At 42.2% G+C, this 21,735-nt stretch overlaps 1 protein-coding gene across 1 annotated transcript in view; it reads left to right on the top strand.

Annotated features, from left to right (window-relative positions):
• The window catches only part of LOC126354427 (UDP-glucosyltransferase 2-like), an 80,179-nt gene that overhangs the window by 15,900 nt on the left and 42,544 nt on the right, over positions 1-21,735 (top strand). The window contains exon 2 of the mRNA XM_050004064.1: positions 17,211-17,397. Coding sequence (XP_049860021.1) covers positions 17,221-17,397 — 177 coding nt within the window. The 5' untranslated portion in view covers positions 17,211-17,220. The remainder of the gene's footprint in view (positions 1-17,210; positions 17,398-21,735) is intronic.

The raw sequence follows: 21,735 nt of genomic DNA on the forward strand, positions 1-21,735 counted from the left end.
ATCTATATAAACGATTTGGGAGACAATCTGAGCAGCCGTCGTTGGTTGTTTGCAGATGACGCTGTCGTTTATCGACTAATAAAGTCATCAGAAGATCAAAACAAACCGCAAAACGATTTGAAAAAATATCCGAATGGTGCGAAAAGTGGCAGCTGACCTTAAATAACGAAAAGTGTGAGGTCATCCACATGAGTACTAAAAGGAACTCTTTAAACTTCGTTTACACGATAAATCTGTCTAATCTAAAAGCCGTAAATTCAAATAAATACCTAGGTACTACAATTACGAACAACTTTTAAGGAACACACAGAAAATGTTGCGGGGAAGGCTAACCAAAGATTGCGTTTTATTGGCAGGACACTTAGAAAATGTAACAGACCTACTAAGGTGATTGCCTACACTACGCTTGTCCGTCCTCTTTTAGAATACTGCTGCGGGTTGTGGGATCCTTACCAGATAGGACTGACGGAGTACATCGAAAAAGTTCAAAGAAAGGCTGAATGTTTTGTATTATCGCGAAATATGGGAGAAAGTGTCACAGAAAAGATAGAGCATTTGGACTGGAAATCGTTAAAAGAAATTCCGATCACGAACTTTCTCCTCCGAATGCGAAAATATTTTGTTGACGCCGACCGATATAGGGAGGAACGATCACCACGATAAAATAAGGGAAATCAGAGCTCGTACGGAAAGATATAGGTGTTCGTTCTTTCCGCGCGCTATACGAGACTGGAATAATAGAGAATTGTGAAGGCGGTTCGGTGAACCCCCTGCCAGGCACTTAAATGTGATTTGCTGAGTATCCATGATGTAGATGTAGACAATGGTTGGTTGTATCAAGATGCCGACGCACCCTCTCATAAAGCAGCAACTGCGAGGAAATGATTTGTAGACAGTAACATTCCTGAAATTGAGTGGACTGCCCAGAGGCCCAACGTGAACCCAGGGGAACGCCGTTGGGATGAGTCAGAAAGTCAACTTCGCTCCACGCCCTAGCGTCCAGTATTACTGTATTCACTGGTTTTGGTTTTTTGAAGAGAAATGGTTGGTGTACTGTTGGTATACATATACTGTATTCGAACATTATGAAGTATCTCGAAGAAAACAATTTGTTACATAGGCAGCACGGATTCATAAAATATTGTTCTCGTGAAACACAACTACCTCTTTATGCTAGTAATAAGTACTATTGACAGGAGATGTTAAACTGATTCCACATTTTTAGATTTCCAGAAGGCTTTCGACACCGTTCCTCGGTAGCGTCTTCAAACCAAACAGCGTGCCTACGGATTTTGGAACATAAACCGTGTTTGAACATTATGACAACCAGCCAACACCGATTCAGAAAATATCGTTCTTGTGAAACACTACTAGCTCTTCATTCTTGCGAAGTAATGGGTGCTATTGACAGATTCCAAATTTTTAGAGTACCAGAAGACTTGGCGCACTACCACACAAGCAATTTCTAATCAAACTGCGTGCGTATCAACTATCGCCTCAGCTGTGTGATTTTATTCGAGATTTCCTGTCGGAAAGGTCACAGTTCATAGTAATAGACGGAAAGTCATCGAGTAAAACAGAAGTAATATCCGGCGTTCCCTAAGGAAGTGTTATAGGCCCTCTATCGTTCCTGCTCTATATTAACGACATAGGAGACAATCTGAGTAGCCGTCTTGGATTGTTTGCAGATGATGCTGTCATTTACCGTCTTGTAAAGTCATCAGATGATCAAAACGACTTGCAAAATTATTTAGTAAGATATCTGTATGGTGCGAAAAGTGCCAGTTGACCCTGAATAAAGGCAAGTGTGAACTTATTCACATGAGTAGTAAAAGAAATTAGCTAAATTTCGATTACGTGTAATTAATACAAATCTGAAGGCATAAATTCAGCTAAATATTTAGGGATTACAATTACAAATAACCTCAATGGGAACGATCACATTGATAATATTGTGGGTAGAGCAAACCAAAGACTGCGATTCAGCGGCAAAACACTTCGAAGGTGCAGCAGGTCTACTAAAGAGACTGCTTACACTACGCTTGTCCGCCCTATTCTGGAGTACTGCTGTGCGGTGTGGGATCCGCATCAGGTAGGACTGACGGATGACGTCGAAAAAGTACAAAGAAGGGCAGCTCGTTTTGTATTATCGCGAAATAGGGGACATGATATGTGAGTTGGAGTGGCAATCATTAAAACAAAGGTGGTTTTCGTTGCGACGGGATCTTTCATGAAATTTCAATCACCAGTTTTCTCCTCCGAATGCAAAAACATTGTTGGCAGCCACCTACATAGGAAGAAATGATCCTCACGATAAAATGAGAGAAATCAGGGTTCGCACAGAAAAATTTAAGTGCTCGTTTTTCCCGCGTGCCATTCGAGAGTGGAACGGTAGATAGCTTGAAGGTGGTGCATTGAATCCTCTGCAAAGCACTTTATTGTGAACAGCAGAGTAATCACGTAGATGTAGACGTATTCTTCCAGAGAGGTTCAGACACATCGTTGTAAGTGTCCCGGGAATAGTTAAAGCCATCATAAAGTCGAAGAGTGGACATGCACCATATTAATGTCCACTAATTGGTATGTGGATACTTTTGACCAGATAGTCTGACCTGAAACATTTTAAATCTGGGGCAATAGAACGACAAGAGTTAAGTAGTCATACAAGTAAGAAAATGGAATAGTCTACGAAAATGTACTACCATGAGAAGAGACGCATTTTTGCGACAAGTGGTATGGAATGCATGAGCAGGTTATACAAGGAGCACTATGAGGGGGAAATTTTAGTGGAAGAGAAATACTGGAATATGCATAAGAGATTATTAGGTCTGTGAAGAGATGGAAATTCTTATAACAATATGGAATGGTATAATTACAGTTGAACTACTGCTGACCTAAAAGAAGAAAGTTAAATGACCAATATGGTACATGGAAACCATTTTGTGCCGTAATTGACCTACCCCAAAAAATTATCTGAGAAGACTCGATACGCCTCCTCTAGGAAGGACAAGGAAGGCCTGGAGAACTGTGGATTGGACGTTGTTCGATAATGCACATTGGAGCTACAATTTATTAAAATTACAGAATCTTACATAAGTCACCAAAGCAGCTATTTACATAAACTCAGAGTAGCTCTCAACTGATCTTTAACTATACACTTCCAGTGACATTTAATCAATTTAGAGACTGTTTTAAACAAAGGTATACACAAAACGATAAGAAATTAGAAGGTGAAGCTTTTACAAAATGCTCTGAGCAGTCTCCTGGTTTGCATGCGGTTCGCACCGGACAGTTACTTGAACCCATTGCACTCCACAAGAACACGACCAGGTAGCCCAAATTAACTGGTACTGAAACACACACAAAGCTACTACTACAAACACAATAAATCAACACACGCAGGATAGTGTGGCAACAAATAGCTGAACAGCGAACAACAAGCCCTGGAGATTAAATTTAGGAATTAGCTGCATCCCTTCTTAAATAACATTCTTTTTCACAATATAAGAAAGGACAAGCAAAAAATACCTAGTACCAGGTGATATAGCGGAAAAATACAGTAAGGTAACAGTTTTGCTGCATTTGCAAGGAGCAGAAAATTTTGGTTCCATAACCGACAGTACCGCGCTAAATAAAACAATCATCAGTACCTTAGGCAGCCTAGGCTGGGTAAACTCCATAAGGAGCACGTGCAAAGAACACAGGTGGAGCTTTTAAAGTCACACCAAAACGTTACTCTGTCCACAACGGCCAAATTTACTGAATTTAAGATCGTATGTCCATATTCACTTCGATCGCCGAAGACCAACATTATAAACAGCAAGCTTGTAATTACAAGGAAGCTTTTCGAAGGGAGGTTGAATCTCGTCAAACAAATCTAGTAGTTTAAAAAAAGAAAAGATGATAATTAAGAGGTGTCGGATTCTCTCAGAGGTGCGCCCAGTTACGATCATTAACTAAATTATCGCACTTTGCAAGACACTCGGCTGGCATAAAGTGTGATAATTGCAAGTTACAACGACGCGGCTGCACTGCTAAATGTAAGTAACCACTTCAAAAGCTTCTCATCGGACATTAAAGGAGAGACGTAGACATTATATATAGGGTGGTCCATTGATCGTTACCGGGCCAAATATCTCGCTAAATATGCTTCACACGAAAAAACTAGAAAGAACCAAACTTGTCTAGCCTGAAGGGGGAAACCAGATGGCGCTGTGGTTGGCCCGCTAGATGACGCTGTCATAGCTCAAACGGATATCAACAGCGTTTTTTAAAATAGGAACCACCATTTTTTATTACTTATACTTGTAGAACATAAAGAGATATGAATGAATGTTTTAGTTGGACCACTTTTCTCGCTTTGTGATAGATGACGCTGTAATAGTCACAAACATAGCTCACAATTTTAGACGAACAGTTGGTAACAAATTTTTAAAAATTAAAGTACAGAACGTTGGTACGTTTGAACATTTATTTCGGTTGTTCCAATGTCATACATGTGCCTATGTGAACTTATTTCTGAGAACGCAAGCTGTTACAGCGTGATTACCTGTAAATACCACATTAATGCAATAAATGCTCAAAATGATGTCCGTCAACCTCACTGCATTTGGCAATACGTGTAACGACATTCCTGTCAACAGCGAGTAGTTCGCCTTCCGTAATGTTCGCACATGCACTGACAATGCGCTGACGCATGTTGTCAGGCGTTGTCGGTGGATTGTGATAGCAAATATCCTTCAACTTCTCCCACAGAAAGAAATCCAGGGACGTCCGATCCGGTGAACGCGCGGGCCATGGTATGGTGCTTCGACGACCAATCCACCTATCGTGGAGTATGCTATTCAATACCGCTTCAACCGCACGCGAGCCATGTTGGAAGTATATCAACATTCTGTCATCTTGTAGTAACATCGGTAGAACATTACGTAGGAAATCAGCACACATTGTACCATTTAGATTGCCATCAGTAAAATGGGGGCCACTAGCCGCTGATGTTCCACCCTTCACAGCCATCGTAGATTTTCCGTTGCCCAATAGTGCTTATTATTCCGGTTCACGTTACCGCTGTTGGTGAATGACGCTTCGTCGCTAAGTAGAACCCGTGCAAAAAAATCTGGCACTGTCCCGTAATTTCTCTTGTGCCCAGTGGCAGAACTGTACACGACGTTCAGAGTCGTCGCCATGCAATTCCTGGTGCATAGAAATACGGTACGGGTGCAATCGATGTTGATGTAGCATTCTCAACACCGACGTTTTTGAGCTTCCCGATTCTCGCGCAATTTGTCTGCTACTGATGTGCGGATTAGCCGCGACAACAGCCAAAACACCTGCTTGGGCATCATCATTTATTGCAGGTCGTCGTTCATGTTTCACATGTAACTGAACCCTTCCTGTTTCCTTAAATAACTATCCGGCGAACTGTCCGGACACTTGGATGATGTCGTCCAGGATACCGAGCAGCATACATAGCACACGTCCGTTGGGACGCCCGTTGGGCATTTTGATCACAATAGCCATACATCAACATGATATCGACCTTTGACGCAATTGGTAAACAGTCCATTTTAACAGGGGTAATGTATCACGAAACAAATACCGCCCGCACTGGCGGAATGTTACGTGATACCACGTACTAGTACGTTTGCGACTGTTACAGCGAAAGCGAAAAAGTGGTCCAACCAAAACATTCCTATTTCTTTACGTACTACACAAATATGTAATAAAAATGGGGGTTCCTATTTAAAAAAAGCTGTTGATATCCGTTTGACCTATGGCAGTGTCATCTAGCGAGCTAACCATAGCTCCATCTGGTTTCCCCCTTAAAGCTAGACGAGTTTCGTTCTTTGTAGTTTTTTCGTTTGACGGATATATCGTGAGGTATTTGGCCCGGTCTCTATCAATGGACCACCCTGTATATATTAAATGTTCGCAAATTATGAATATTTACCTTCGCCAAACCTCTAAGTTTGTCTCAAATGGCAGAAGTCCAGTGTTCTCCACTAACCATTAAATCATTTTACACAAATAGAATGTTTTCCTGACGAAATTGTGCGGAGTGTTTCCGTAAGAGCGCGTAAAAGTTTGACGGGACACCCAGGATGCTCCACTGAACAATTTGAGGTGGGAAACCTGCGGTCGGAGAAGCCAGCTTAAGGAGATGAAAGCAATAAAATCACATTACTGTGTACTTTTTTATTTGCATTAGTTACAGTTAACTACTAATACTGTAACCTTCCTCTCACTAATCAGATTATCCTGCTTGCGATGTAAAATATGACCATGGATCGCATGTATGCCTAATGGATTTTTTCTAATTGTATAAGGCTACCTTTCCCGAAGAATTGATACCGATGAGTAGGAGGAAAGTGTACAACCGACCCTTCTGATGGAAAGTCTACTAAAAATAAAAGTAATTAAACCGAACAGAGCTATAATTTGGGAAATGAAAGTTATTTTGTGCATTCACTCACAAACAACACTTGGCAGAAAGGGGTCTAAACATTCATGGTGGTGTCTGTACTATATCGCGTCTCCCAACCACTTCCGCGCAACGACGCTCTGAGCGTGTTTTTTAGGGAACTAGTTTGAACCTGGGACCTGTTGCTGGTAAGGAGACGCCAGACCACACATGACATGTAGCATTCAGAAGAGTTCAGTGAGACTAGCGATGATATAACCAAATACTAAATGATCTCAGCGTCAGCTCCACTGCACTCCCTGTAAAAGAATCTTAATTCTAACTAAATATAGTGGAAAGGGTTCAAGGCTTTCCTATTTTTAGTTAGCTGGTAAAATAACGTCGAAAAAGCAGTTAAGTTTACCATTGGAAATTTATTCTAATCACAAAACATCGTTTATAAATTGCACTATTGATAAAATGAAATGTTTTAATACAGGATGGTAAAAACCAACAGCGTTCAACAAAAATGTGAACGAATATTCCCTAAATGGGTTTCCAAGTTCTACAAGCGATCGAAGGATGACCTATGCCATATCACATCTATAATCTAGGTTTAATTTAAGTTTCACAAAAGAGAAAACTATCAAAATGGTCTAAAGTGACCCTCAATTATCTTTAATAACTTATCTAACTTGTCGTAAATTACAGTGGCTGATGTGGCTTCTCAATAACTATATAAAAGAAAAATCATCGCGTTTCAGATCTGTTCTTCAAGTGGCAAATGTGAACACCATAAGTTTTAATTAACAACCACCATTAGTATTACGCAAAAAAGGGGTGTAATAGATGAGACTTCTGCAGTTCTGAGTGAAGCCTTATGCGCTCAAAAATGCGGCATCGCGTGCGTTCATTACCTTGTCGGTGTTTAAGCAGCGTCAGGGCGGCAGCGGCCGGCGCAGCAGCCATCCAGCCCGCCGTCTCGGAACTAACTCTCTGAACTTCTCCTTACTACGATTTTACCGAAGTTAATTTAAAAAAGCTATCTGGCTGTGTTTTCATCTGACCTATCAGGGTCTCAATGTTAACCTTACGCTCCGCCTAGAAAAATTCTGTCTATCCAATGGGAAACGTTATACTTTTCGTGGTGGGGCAATGTTTTTAACGTTTGCAACGTAACAGAGACGCTAAAAAGTCTCACGCTAAAACGTGCAGCTAGTGTGGTCCTTTTAGCGTTATCGTGATATCTATACTGCTCTTCTGGAGGGCTCTATCTTTTAACATGGGCTGGGGAGTGATCCTAATGTAACAGACACGCGAAAAAGTCTCACGCTAAAACTTGCGGGTGGTAGTGGCCCTTTTTGTGTTATCGTAAGATCTAAACTGCTTTTCTGGAGGGCTCTAGCTTTTAACATGGGCTGGGGTTGTCCTTGACATACCTGAGACGCGAAAAAGCCTCACGCTAAAACGTGCGGGTTGTATAGTTGTACAGGTAGGCTCGTGGCGTGGGTGCCCAGCCCCTCGCTTATCTAGCTTATCACGGTTCTGCTCTCGGCTTCTGTCCTCGTTTCTCCCCTCGGAACTGTGTCTGCCTCACGGTGGGAAGGTACGACATGCATTTAGGCATTCTTGTGTTAGTCTGTGGTATTCCATTTGCTCACTCGTTACTCGTATTACTTTGGTTAATTTAATGTCACGATTTATTCCGAGCTATGTGCCATACTACTGGATTTGCTTATCATGTCAGGGTTTTCATGTATGGTGTTGATTTGCCTGACACCTTACAGGGGTACCACTGATCATTAATCCAAAAATTACACTAATGAACGAAAAGGAAGTAATTAACGGTCGCCAGCCCACTATGGCAAATTACATCCAAAATTCTGTACAAGTTGATGCGAAAGAAAAACATGTATTATTAAACACTGACGTGGCAACTAAAGGTTGCCACGTTTTTATTTTTTTGACACTAATTTTAAGTGAGTATGTAATGATAAAGAAAAGTGAGAAGTCACTCTTACGTTATGTTTGACATTAAATTTTGAAAAGGGCAATTGAGTAATGATTTGAAAATTTGCAATTAAACTGTGTATTAGTACTGAACTTCGTTACGTGAACGATGACTGAGTGACCTCAGCATAACGTCATCAAATAAATTTAAAAAAAAAAAGCACTTTATATTTTACCGTTACGTATTTTTCAAATTGGATTTCATATTATTGTCTGAACAACTGAGCCTTTTTTTACTGACTTGAACTGAATTAAAAGTACCGCAATACGTATCAAACCAAACAGCCATGTGCTCGAAGCTATATGTAAAATAAATAAAACTTCCGAACTCTTAATTTGTGCATTTCCTTAGATTTGGATTATTTCAAATGATTGATTCTCAAACTTGAATAATGAAATTGCTTTACTTTAGTCATATACTGGAGCCTCAGTTGTACAACAGTTAATTGAAAGTAGACTGAGGGTACAATTCTTAAAAGAGAAATTATTCATTAATAAACTCGCTGTAACTATTAAATTTGTTTCTTATGACACTTAGCTAGCATATTAGAAAAAAAAGGGAACAAGATCCTGCTTGGTAACAATGTCGGGGGGCAATGAGGACACAATCGCCCTTAGTTTAACTGATTATTATTTAAATAAATCTTATCAGTTATCAGTCAAATTGCGTTCAGTTGTGCTGCTGGGTTAGCCGTTAATACTTTCTACCAATGAACAGTCTTACTTCAGTGCTGTGCCTACGACGAAACTGTGTTGCTGGAACTGCTGCTGTTGTTGTTGTTGAAGACGGTAGCATCTTGAGGGGCCACGGCTAGTTACAGGAATGTGCAATAGTAATTAATACAGCCTCTTCCGCCCGTCCACTGTCTGTACTCCTGTTCTAGACATCTGGCCGGCGCGCGTACATGATGCCGCCGAAAATGGTACTCTGTACTGTGAAGGCATTAACACCACACTTCCTCACACTACAAGCGCTGTAACCCGTCTCCCACTGTCCGCACACTCTGCCCGACAACCCCCTAGCCAAAGACTTTACAACGCGCAAGCACTGCTATTATCGTTGCTAGTCGATGCAAAAACAATTCCTTTGGCTTTTTCCCAGAGCTTATACGTTTCACAGTAAGACACAGATAAATTCAATGAAACGTCAACAGACTTCCTAAATGTACACATACAGTGAAGCAATTATCTTACTTATTAGAAGAAAGCATTTAAATTACAAATATTTACATTCAATTAAAAAAGAGTTATATATCGGTAGCAGGGGCCGTGCATCCTGCATTTTCGGTGTTACAATACCATCATTGACACAATGAATGTAGCATTTTTACTGTATCTTACAAAATATGAAATTGAAGGCCATCAACCCCAATGCGAGCATGACTCGGCGAACAAGATTCTAACCCACCCTGACAAATATCCCTGGCGTGTTTCGAACCGCATCACAGGCAGATAGATTTCTGGCAACGAATTCCATCTCCGTATCCACTGGGGCCTTGTACACAAGTGACTTTAGATATCCCTCTAAGAAATAATCAAGGGGATTCAGGTCAGGTGACTCCGCGGGCCTCCTCTTCAAAATCGGATGTGCGAGTGTTCCTCAGGTTGCCAGGTCCCTCGTTTCTTCCTTCCTTCCTTCCTTCGTCACCGACTTGCAAGCAGTTGCAGTAGACATTCTTGTGGGTCGGAGGCTCACAGTCTGTTCTGTTTATTTACCACCTCCGGATGCGATAGACTCTGAGGCTCTCACGGACCTTATTAGCCAACTCCCCCGCCCATTTCTTCTTCTGGGGGACTTCAACGCTCATAATGTCTTATGGGGCTCTCGGACTACTTGCCCCAGGGGTCGCATTCTGGAAAGCGTCATGATCTCTGAAGAACTGTGCCTCCTCAACTCTGGTGCTCCCACTCATTTCTGTACTGCTTCCGGATCGTCATCGGCTATTGACCTTTCCTTTTGCTCTCCAGCACTCGCGGATTCTGCTCTGTGGGAGGCTGCAGCTGACCTCCATTCTAGTGACCATTTCCCCCTCTGGATTCGCCTCCTGGATGAGGCTGTGGCATTACCAGTGCCGCCCCGGTGGCACCTTTGCAGAGCTGACTGGACACTTTTCAGCCAACTGGCTGTTTTGGAACACCGTGCCAGCGTCCACGAATGGGTAGACCATGTTGCAGCCGTGATCTCACATGCTGCTGCATTGTCAATCCCACGGTCATCCGGTCATCCCAAGAGGCGTCCTCTCCCTTGGTGGACCACTGAGTGCCACTCAGCCATCCGCGCCCGCCGTGCAGCACTGCGCCGCTTCAAGTGCCGTCCCTCAGCTGACAATCTTGCGGCCTTTCGGGTGGCAAGGGCCAGAGCGCGGCGAGTGATTAAAGAGAGCAAACGACGGTCATGGCAATCGTTCTTGAATTCCATCTCTCGCTCCACTAGTTCTACGAAAGTATGGGAAGCCATCAGGAGGATTTCCGGGAAACTCAGCCAGCTACCTGTCACGGCATTGCTGCATCAGGGATGTCTCCTCACGGCGCCGAGAGACATTGCCCAGACACTGGCCATGCATTTTGCGGAATCTACCGCCACTATTAACTGTGATCCAGATTTCTGCCGCTACCGCACTGCCATCGAAAGGGGTCACTTGGACTTCCGGTCTCTAAATTCTGAACCCTATAACTGCCCCTTCACAATGTGGGAACTGGATTCTGCGCTGTCTGTGGCTCATGATACTGCGCCTGGTCATGATCAAATCCGGTACAGCATGCTGCGGCACCTGTTGCTGCCATCCAAGGAAGTTCTCCTGAACTGTTTCAATATGATATGGTTATCTGGCACGTACCCTGACTCGTGGAGGGAGGCAATTTTGATTCCCCTCCTCAAACCAGGGAAGGACCGAACGCATCCCAGTAGTTATCGGAGTATTGCTTTGACGAGCTGTGTTGGGAAGACGTTGGAACGCATGGTCAACCGCCGCCTGGTTTGGCTGCTCGAGACCAGGCAGCTCCTTAGCCCCTCTCAGTGTGGCTTTAGGAGATGTCGTTCCACTATAGACAACTTGACCCTGCTTGAGGCCGCCATCCAGCAGGCCTTTCTACGTAACCAGCATTGTCTAGGGGTCTTCTTTGACATTAATAAGGCGTATGACACTACTTGGCGCCGCCTTATCCTCAATCAACTCCATGAGTGGGGCTTCGTGGCCGTCTCCCCATCTTCATTCGGTCCTTTCTTTCTCACCGCCTCTTTCGGTATCGGGTTGGTAATGTGCTATCGGATTTGTACGTGCAGGAGAATGGTGTTCCTCAGGGCAGCGTTTTAAGTGTCACCCTCTTTGCCGTTGCTATTAACAGTATCACGTCCACTATCCGGAGTCCTGCCCAATGCTCCTTGTTTGTGGACGATTTTGCTGTTTTCTGTTCTTCCTCCAGTCTTGTCAGTGCTAGTCGGCAGTTACAGCTTACGATAAAGCGCTTAGAGGCATGGACTGCAAAGACGGGTTTTACCTTTTCTGCAGACAAATCTGTGTGTGTTCATTTTAATCGTTCTCCGCGTCTTTTTACCTCCCCTAAATTGCGTCTGATGGACACCGTTCTTCCTTTTAGAGACACTGTGAGGTTCCTGGGCCTCACTTTTGATTCTAGGTTGTCGTGGTTGCATCACCTTAAAGACCTCAAGGTGCGGGCCCTGAAGGCACTGAATATTTTGAAGTGTCTGAGCCATCTGTCCTGGGGAGCAGATCGGGCGCGTCTGCTGCAGTTTTATAGGGCTTTCGTCCGATCGCGTCTTGACTATGCTTGCACCGTGTATGGGTCAGCAAGGCCTTCGTATCTGAAGATCCTTGACGCAGTACACCATGAGGGTATCAGGCTGGCCACTGGTGCCTTCCGTACCAGTCCCATCCCCAGCCTGTGTGCTGAGGCAGGGGAACCGCCGCTCGCCATCCGGCGAAAACTCCTCATGGTGCGACGGGTGTGTCATTTCCTTGCCTGCCCTACCTCCCCAGCGTACCCTACCGTTGCCCGACCGCCTATGGAACGTCTCTTTTCCAGTCGTCCCAGGGCAACGAGACCATTTGGGATTCGTGCCAAGCATTTGCTTGAGTCCCTTGGTGTGGAGCGTGTGGCCCCCCAACGACAAGGTTTTACTCGCCTGCCTCCCTGGTTGCTCCAGAGGCCAAGCATGCTTCTAGACTTGTCGGAGTACCGGAGGAACTGCACTCCGGCGTTTGTTTACCTCCTTATTTTACGATATTTTAAACCAGCATCCGGACCATGTACCTGTATTCACAGATGGCTCTAAACAGGGGACTCTGTTGGTTGTGCTGTTGTTTTCCCTGATCGAGTCGTCAAGTTACGGCTTCCTGCGGCGTTTACCATCCTCGATGCCGAATTGTTTGCAATCTTGCGGGCATTGGAGCAGATGAGATGTGTTACCAGTCTTAAGTTCCTCGTCTTTTCTGACTCCCTGAGTGCCCTTCAGACCATGCAACACTTGTACCCAGCGGATACGGTCGTCCAGAACATCCATGATGCCCTACTCCACCTGCAACGGCAGGGGAAGGAGGTTTCTTTCTGCTGGGTGCCGGGGCACGTGGGTATTAGGGGAAACGAACTGGCGGATGTGGCTGGCAAAGATGCATGTTCCCTCCCTCACGTTGTTGAATGCCGTCCCCCTCCATGCTGTAACCTCCCTTTTGCGTTTTCGTGTTCTGCATCAATGGGAAGAGGAGTGGTTGGCAGTTTCTGACAATAAGCTGCGTCTGGTAAAGGCCACTACGCGACCATGGCGTACGTCCTACCAGTCATACAGGCGGGATGAGGTTCTCCTCACTCGCCTCCGCATTGGACACAGTCCCTTCACGCATAGTTTTTTACTCCGGCGGGAGGACCCCCCAATCTGCAGTGCTTGTGGCGTCCAGATTACTGTCCGCCACATTTTACTTGACTGTCTTTTATTCTCTGACCAGAGGGCGGTGGTTTCCTTGCCACCGGATTTGCCCTCTATTTTGCAAGACGACGCAGCGACTGTGGTTAAGGTCTTACGGTTTTGTGTCCTGTCCAATCTGTTGCCTCGGATTTTAGGGAGAAGGTTTTAATGTGCTGCTGGGTGACTGGCTCACCCAGGTTTTAGGTAAGAGGTCCGCCAGTCACGATTACCTCCTTGTTTCCCTTCGGTATCTGTTCTCTTTTCCTTGTGTTTCCTTTCCTTTTTTAGTGTGTTTCTTATCCTCTTGTTTTGCCTCTGTATGTGCGCATTTGGAACTGCGTCAGGCCTGTGTCTTTTAGCCGTTCTCCTTGTTCGGCGTCCGTCTTCGTCCCTTCACCGCGTGTGTTCCTGTTTCTATGCGTTTGGGCGCTGATGACCACGCTGTTTAGCGCCCGTAAACCTCAAACACACACACACACACACACACACACACACACACACACACACACACACATCTTCCTCCCAATGACTCAGTCTCCCGCATTCGTCGATCGAGAGAAAGAAACACTTGTCGTTACGGACGATGCCTGTTAGGAAATCGTTCCCTGTACTGCCTTTCAGCAGCGAGAGCATTGAAACGTACTTCCCCCACACACAAAGTGCATCTCAGTGAGTTCTGCGAAACTATGCGCGTACTGATCCGTGGTATTGTACTGTACGTCTCTGAACAGCTCTAAGTAATGAATGAGTCTGTTGTTCATTCATAGCAGGTTCTGTCATTGAAAATACGATACAATAGAGCCACCTTATGTACAAATAAAGTAAACGAAACCTGCATCACGACTTACTAGTAATTAGGCTCGTCCTCTTTGTTTCCTTGCAAGAAATAAAGAATGCACATGTAAATAAACAGCACAGTACGTGTAAACGTGTACGCATGTTCGTTGTAAATATGATGGAAAACATGCATCTTTCTTTAAAGAATCTTCTTTGTATTACTTTGAATGAATGTATAACGTTCTTTAGCGATTTGTTTCTAGATTACATTGTATGAATGCCTGAATTGGTAATGCATACTAAACGGGAGTTATCGTGTAGCATGTTGTTGTAACTGCAAGTGGTGTACTTATTCTGTGTTAGTTTTATCAAATGCAAATCCCAATAACAATAAATAAATACAGTCACTGCAAAATACATTGAACCTCTTAGGCACTGAATCCTCTGGCGCTGTTCAAAACAGCTAACGTTGTTCCTCTAAAGCAGCAACGGTGGATCGCGATGTATTCTCGTCTCTCATGAAGAAGTAAATCAGATGCAGGCTCAGCGGTGTTCAATACTGGCCGTATTACTTTCAAATGTACAAAAAAAAATTTTCGGCTGATAAATGAAACGTATAAGAAAAATTCAATGTCTTTGAAAATCATATGACCTAGACAGGGATGCGGTACTGAACTGGGTGAATTACCAACACGGACCTTTTCAATAGTGAAATTGTACTGGAAGTTAAGTTTAGCTTTCCAAAACATCTGACAATTGAAATTACATTACTCAGACAAATTACATCCTTTTTGCTAACTGAGTCACAATCAATGAGATTTATAGAGCAAGTATTATAGAAGCTCACTAATAAAGCATAAAGACAATCATCAAATTACGTATACCTATGTTAACAAATACTAGGGACATTACAAAAGGGAAATATCTAACTAGCCTTTACATCAAATCTGTTTACGTACATTCTGGGGTTGCTCAACAATTGCCAGTTCTCAGCGAACTCTTCTACACTAACGCGCTGTCAAAACGAGAGTCATAAATTTTAACATCTATATCTAGATTGCAAGAAGACTTTTGCTTCTAGATTTGTCTTTCCATTAATACATGTACTCGTAATTCCTGCGTTCTAATCTAACACTTGGTGGCTTCGCAGGGTACACCACAAAAACTGCCTACTCCATCCGCTTTCGTTCACAGTCAGCTACGCACTGCAGTGCGCCAACACTACAATCTTAGAGCATAAGGAGTAACTTTGGCTCTGCGGTCGTGCACAGTCAGCAATCCGCTTTATAGAGTCCATCAGAGACATTCGTCGTCTATAATATAAAAGTTTCATTTTAGTTTACATTAGCATCATAACAATATTAGGGCACCACATGTAAGGTGTCCCAGTAGACTCCTTTCAAACAGTAATGCTAGACAGAGGAGTAGACATGTTTACTTCCATATCTTCCTATGCTGGCTTCTCTGCACCCAGGATCCCAACCTCAATCTGTTCAGTGTTACATTTTTGCACGATTTTACAGGAGCAACCTGTATATGCGGAACAGTACTTAGCGAGCATTACTGTAACTGAGAAACCACTTTGTCAAACAAGGCTGGATACACATGAGAACGTAATTTGATTCATTATTCGGTGCCTGATCTTGATCCGTCACAGTACTTGTGACGTCGGTGGCATTCGTGCCGTCATATACAAAGGAAATTATTGTATATATATCTATATTTATTTTTAATTTATCAGCATTGTTCTTTCTCTCAGGGATATTGCCTTTTCTTATCACTTTTACTTACGTGCATAAGTAAATGTGAAACGGGTTCTTGAAGGGCCTCAGTTATTCATGTACCAACTTTAGATTTTGAACGTGATGACTAAAATATAGTTGCCGTTAATTGAATTGAATGTAATTTTTTTAATTTCTATGTATAGATTGCAAAGCAAGGCTTGAGAGAATTTCGATTGTTGCCGTGTAGAGGCCAAATAAAACTTACTGAACTAATGGAATCTGTATAGTTTAAAAACATGAACTTTAACGTAAATTAATTATCTGTTGCAATTTAAAAGGGTTCTTATAACGAAAACTCTGGCATTTACAGTTACTGTTAACAGGTTGAAAAATAAATTAATACTTCGGCGTGTAATGGCCGACCAGAGGTTGCATCGGAAGATGAGCTTCTCGCAGCGCAAATTACTGAAAAAGTGCTTATTAAAAATAATTAGACACTGCGAGCATTTGACGTGACAACTATTGCAAACAAATTCATTTTGTAATAATAATAACATGAAGAAGTACAATAATAACAAGTTTATTTTAGCAATAAATACGAATAACTTACATAAAATATGTGTAGCCGCTCAATGGCTGCCTTCCGTATAGCTAAACAAAACAGTGTGTCTACCACAAAATACATCCTTCCTCCTCGGCCGTGCAATCGCGTCTCTTCTGATCCTTTTTTATTTTCATAGACATTAAATAAAGATGCTATCGCTGCATATCAGTTGTTTCAAGAACATTAACTACATCTTTTACACTAATTTTATTCATAAAATACGTAAACTGCGATTTACAACCGCTAAAAATGTCAATATTTATGTGACGTACCGTCACATACTCCAATTTGAAACCTGCTTGTAAATTCAACAGCCGGCCGCGGTGGTCTCGCGGTTCTAGGCGCGCAGTCCGGAAACGTGCGACTGCTACGGTCGCATGTTCGAATCCTGCCTCGGGCATGGATGTGTGTAATGTCCTTAGGATAGTTAGGTGTAAGTAGTTCTAAGTTCTAGGGGACTAATGACCACAGCAGTTGAGTCCCATAGTGCTCAGAGTGATTTGAACCATTTTTTTGTCAATTCGACCACAAGGCATTAGAGTATTTGAAAAAGAAAAGAAAGCGCATGAACTATGAAACCTTGAGGACGCTTCAGTCTACAGCACTTTGGCCGACGTATTTTCATCCCCTTCTACGACATGTAATAGTGTGAAACGACTTTATGTTACATTTCATACAACTACATGTACGAACTAAAACAGTGTTTGTGCAGTTTTTTTTGTGAGAGCTCCTGGAGTCAGAGTGTGTAACCTTTGTCTTGTATCCTGTTCGCAGGCAGTGCAGTATGAACGGTGCCGTGTTGATGGTCGTGTTGCTGGCGGTAGGAGGGTCAGAGTGTGCCAAGATCCTGGCCGCGTCGCCGTTCCCCGCCATCAGTCACGTGTTGCCTCTGAGAGTTATCGTCCTGGAACTCGCTAAGAGGGGCCACGAAGTGACGTACATCACAACAGACCCGATCAAGGTATGTACTCTCATTCTGCCTAGAATCTCATCCGCTGATAGTTTCAGCGTTGAGGGCGCGTAAGCTCCTTCCAGAAATGATCAATATAAAACAAAAACGACTGCCTTTCCCCTTAATTGGTTTCTATAATATGAATCACGCATCCTTCCCCTCTGAGTTTATTTTAGGTGACAGAAATTTAATTGTAGAGTGAGATACACTGTATTGCACAACCTCTGTGTAACGATGAGTTTCACTGAGTTTTCCTTAACTTAACTTTATGTTCTTCGAATGAAAAGGAAGGAAAAAATTTATAACATCTCTTACTACCTATGTTAAAATTTCTAGCACAATTTTTACTCTTTTTAATTACAGATATAAAATACCTTTTTTGGAAGTAATATTTAGTATAGATTTCGATTGTGTTCGCTTTCAACCCTCAAAGCCAGTTTTATTGAAAAGGATGTTGGAAGTGGGAAGAGGCGATTTCCTTGAGGATAATTATACAGTATGCACTTATCATACTTCCGGATCAATTAGTACCGATTTCCATCTCATCTTATCTTGTGGTGATCGTATCCTCCGTCATAAAGTATACATTCTGTTAGTTCCATTTATACTACGACAGACAGCCATCGCGAATTTGTTATGTGAAAGAACTTCCACGCATAGCTGTAATTACTATAGATTGTAAGCTATTATGCTGGAAAAAAGACATGGTACCCTCTTGATATTCAGGTGTAAGTGGATATTGTTACATTGTTTGAGCTCCGGATTGAAATTGCATACGTTCTTAAGGCATTAAGTAAGTCTGAAACCTCGTATACGCCAAGAGTCGAAAATGTCCAAACGTAAGGTGTAACTAATTATTTGAACAGCAAAACAGTTTCATCTGCAGTTCTAATCTTTGTACCTCACAACGCTTTTTCTTCCAGTACTTACCAACATGCGTCTCTATTGACTGTTGAACAATCAACAGTTTCTCAAAATTTTCCCTTAAAACTTAGTCTCACTTCCTTCAGTCAAAACTGACAGTAGCCTAATCGATGATTCTAAACATTCTTTTTCAGCCCACTGGGAGCCTGCTTTTGAAAGTTCTGTATAACTTATCAAAAACTTTATAGCCTTTTTTCCCTATTCTGTTCATTTCTTTTGCTGTCCGTCCTGTCATTGTGTTCAGATGACCTAAATACAATTAAACCGAGTGGTTCTATGACTTCATTGTTCACCGTACTACTTTAAAGTGTTGATTAAGTATTGTTTTAAACGTATTACGGTAGATTTTAAGCCCTAATTTCAATTTTGATCTGTTAAGTACTTCTATCCATGGTAATCTCAGAGTCGGCTTAACATTGCTAACGGGGTGAGAAGCCAGGAGGCGTAGCACCAATTTAGCTGCACTGGTTCATTTTTATCATGTATATTTTCATTCTAAACGAAATACAGACGGGTCCAAAAAATGCATCCACTGTTTAAAAGTCCATATCTCGCAAACTAATTGACGTAGTTAGATAAATTTTGTTATTACTACATAATTATCAACCTTCCATAGTTTTTCGTCGGCCTAATAATGTCCTGATGATTCATATCTAGTATTTCTTGTTTATCTAAATTACAGTTCAATGCTAGACATTCACTTGCATATAGACATTCTGGCTTCGTTACTGTATTATAACTCCTTATTTTTTTCATTTTGAGGCAGGTATCTCCTGTCGTAAAAGCCTTTGGCTATATTATATTCCCTTCCCGTTTCATGTATCCTGTCCTTTACAGTAGCTTATTACAAATCATTTTCTTGGGTTATCTCCTAAATGTGCTTACATTGCTTAACCTTTTCCGTTTGGCCAATATCTGTTTTTAGAAATTAATGTTTACAAAAATTTCTCTTTCTCTGCAGAATTTCTTGAGTCGGCCCTACTTACTGTTTTACAGGAAATGTCACATTTTCAGAAAGTCTAGCAAGGCCATCAGCAAATGCGTGACAATTTATTCCGTTTCTTCTTCCAACGTTACTGGTAGAAACTTATATTTATTCAGTTTTTCATTTCAAATCCTCACTAATTTTTAAAACAGCTAAAAAATGGTGATAAGTCCTCATATTGCCATACAGCTGTGTGCATTTCGAAGGTCTGAGAAATTACTACCAGAAATTTTACATTATCTAATGTGTCTATAAACGTTTCACGAATTAAATTTGATAATTTATACTTTATGCCAAAATCTCGAATTTTTTGCCTATGGTTTGTCTTTCAAGATAATCAAAGGCCTTTTTGAAACCGACAAACATTTATCTTTTGAGTTCAGTAATCTGTGGTGAAAGATTCACTTCTAATTAAATATGTTTTCAGAAAAGATCTGCCCTTCCTCAGACCAAGGTGATAGCCACTTAAATAGCTGTCCAGTGTTGCTTATGTTCTGTTTAGTAAGATAATGGAAAATATTTTGTATGCAACTGGTAGCACAGAAGTTCCTCTGTAGTTGTCACGTCTTGTATTTTGCCCTTCTTGTGTGGTGGATGTATCAAGGGTACCTTTCACTCTGGTGGGTCTGTTTCCGTTTCCCATATTTCCTCAGAGATTACGTTTAGATCATTTCTTATTTTGGAAGAGACCATTTCAAAAGTTCCACTATAGTAGACTCGTCTTTGGTACCTTTATCGTTCTTTAAGGTCTTCAGTTTCTTTGATAGAGATAAATCTGCTATTAAATTATCATGAGCTTCTGGACATTAAGAAGATGATCAACATATTTTGTAAATATTTACAATTTTCAGTGTTGCTTAAGCTGAGTTTTCTGTTATCATTTATGAAACACAAAATGGTTAAAATGGCTCTGAGCACTATGCGACTTAACTTCTGAGGTCATCAGTCGCCTAGAACTTAGAACTAATTAAACCTAACTAACCTAAGGGCATCACACACATCCATGTCCGAGGCAGGATTCGAACCTGCGACCGTAGCAGTCGCTCGGCTCCATACTATAGCGCCTAGAACCGCATGGCCTCTCCGGCCGGCTATGAAACACGCACTAGGTGTTTATTATTATTACTGTTATTATTATTATTATTATTATTAGGTATTGCCGAGTTACTACTGTTTTTTTGGTCTCCAGTTCCCATGCCACCTATCCTCCCAACATCTCTTCATCTCTGCATAAATTCTCCAATCGATGTTCATTTCAACTTGCTCTGTATAACCAAACTGAAAATGTGTCTTGTCAAGCAACCCCTTGTTATACGCAAGGTCTGCCATAAATTTATTGCTTGCACAGTTAGATTCAATACTCCTCATAAGTTAGTCCATCTTCCCATCTCACGTTCAAAATTCTTCTCTAGTCCAACATTTGAAAAGCCTCTGTTTTCTTCTTGTCTGAATAGTTTATGCTCTAGTTTTCACTTCCGCACAAGGCTACTCTCCTGGCACGTACCTTTAGAAAAGACTTCCCAAGAATTAAATTTATATTTCATGTGAATAATCCGCTCTCTTTCAGGACTGAGTTTCTTGCTGTTGCGAGTCTGTATTTATATCCTCTCTACTTTGCCCATCATAAGTTATTTTGAAGCTGAAGTAGCACAACTCACCTGTCGCCTATAGTGTCTCATTTCCACGTCTGATTTACTCAGCTTCGTCTGATTTATTCGGCTGCATTCCATTGTTTTACTTTTGTTGACGTTCGTCTCACACCTGTATTCACGACACAACTACGAGTTGGAATCCACAATTTTCGGGACTGGTGCTGCCATAAATGATGATGATGATGATGATGATGATGATGATGATGATGGTGCTGCCATCGGGAAATTAGGAGTATTAGATCTTTGCACCGCTAGGTTGCGAGAGCTGCATATCTGATGAGGCAATGTGCTGAGTGGTATGCAGCTGGAAGGACGTGTTGTGTGTCCGCAGTGATTTCCATAATACTCTGTGTTTGGTATGTGGTGATTTAACGATGGATCCGCGAATAGAACAGCATGGGTGTTCCAAATTCTGTGCGAATCTTGGGAAAAGTGCTATAGAGACCCATGCAATAAGTAAACAAGTTTTTGGGGGAAAGCAACAATCGTCCCAGTGGAAGAGACCGGGCTCTCCAAGACCCAAAAAAAGGCGAGACAGGTGAAGATCAAAGTGAAGAGCATGATCATCGTTTTCTTTGAAACCAAAGGAATTGTACACAAAGAACTCGTCCCATCCAACCAAACAGTGTATTCCGCGTACTACTGTGACATTTTGCGACGGCTCCGTGAAAACGTGCGGCTACGACGGCCCTAACTTTGGCGTCAAGGGAAGTGGCTGCTGTATCGTGACAACGCTCCCTGTCACACGCCCTTGCTCACCAGGACCTTTTTGGCAGAAAACAAGCG

The sequence above is a fragment of the Schistocerca gregaria genome, chromosome 3 (genome assembly GCF_023897955.1).
Source record: "Schistocerca gregaria isolate iqSchGreg1 chromosome 3, iqSchGreg1.2, whole genome shotgun sequence".
Taxonomy (NCBI): domain Eukaryota; kingdom Metazoa; phylum Arthropoda; class Insecta; order Orthoptera; family Acrididae; genus Schistocerca; species Schistocerca gregaria.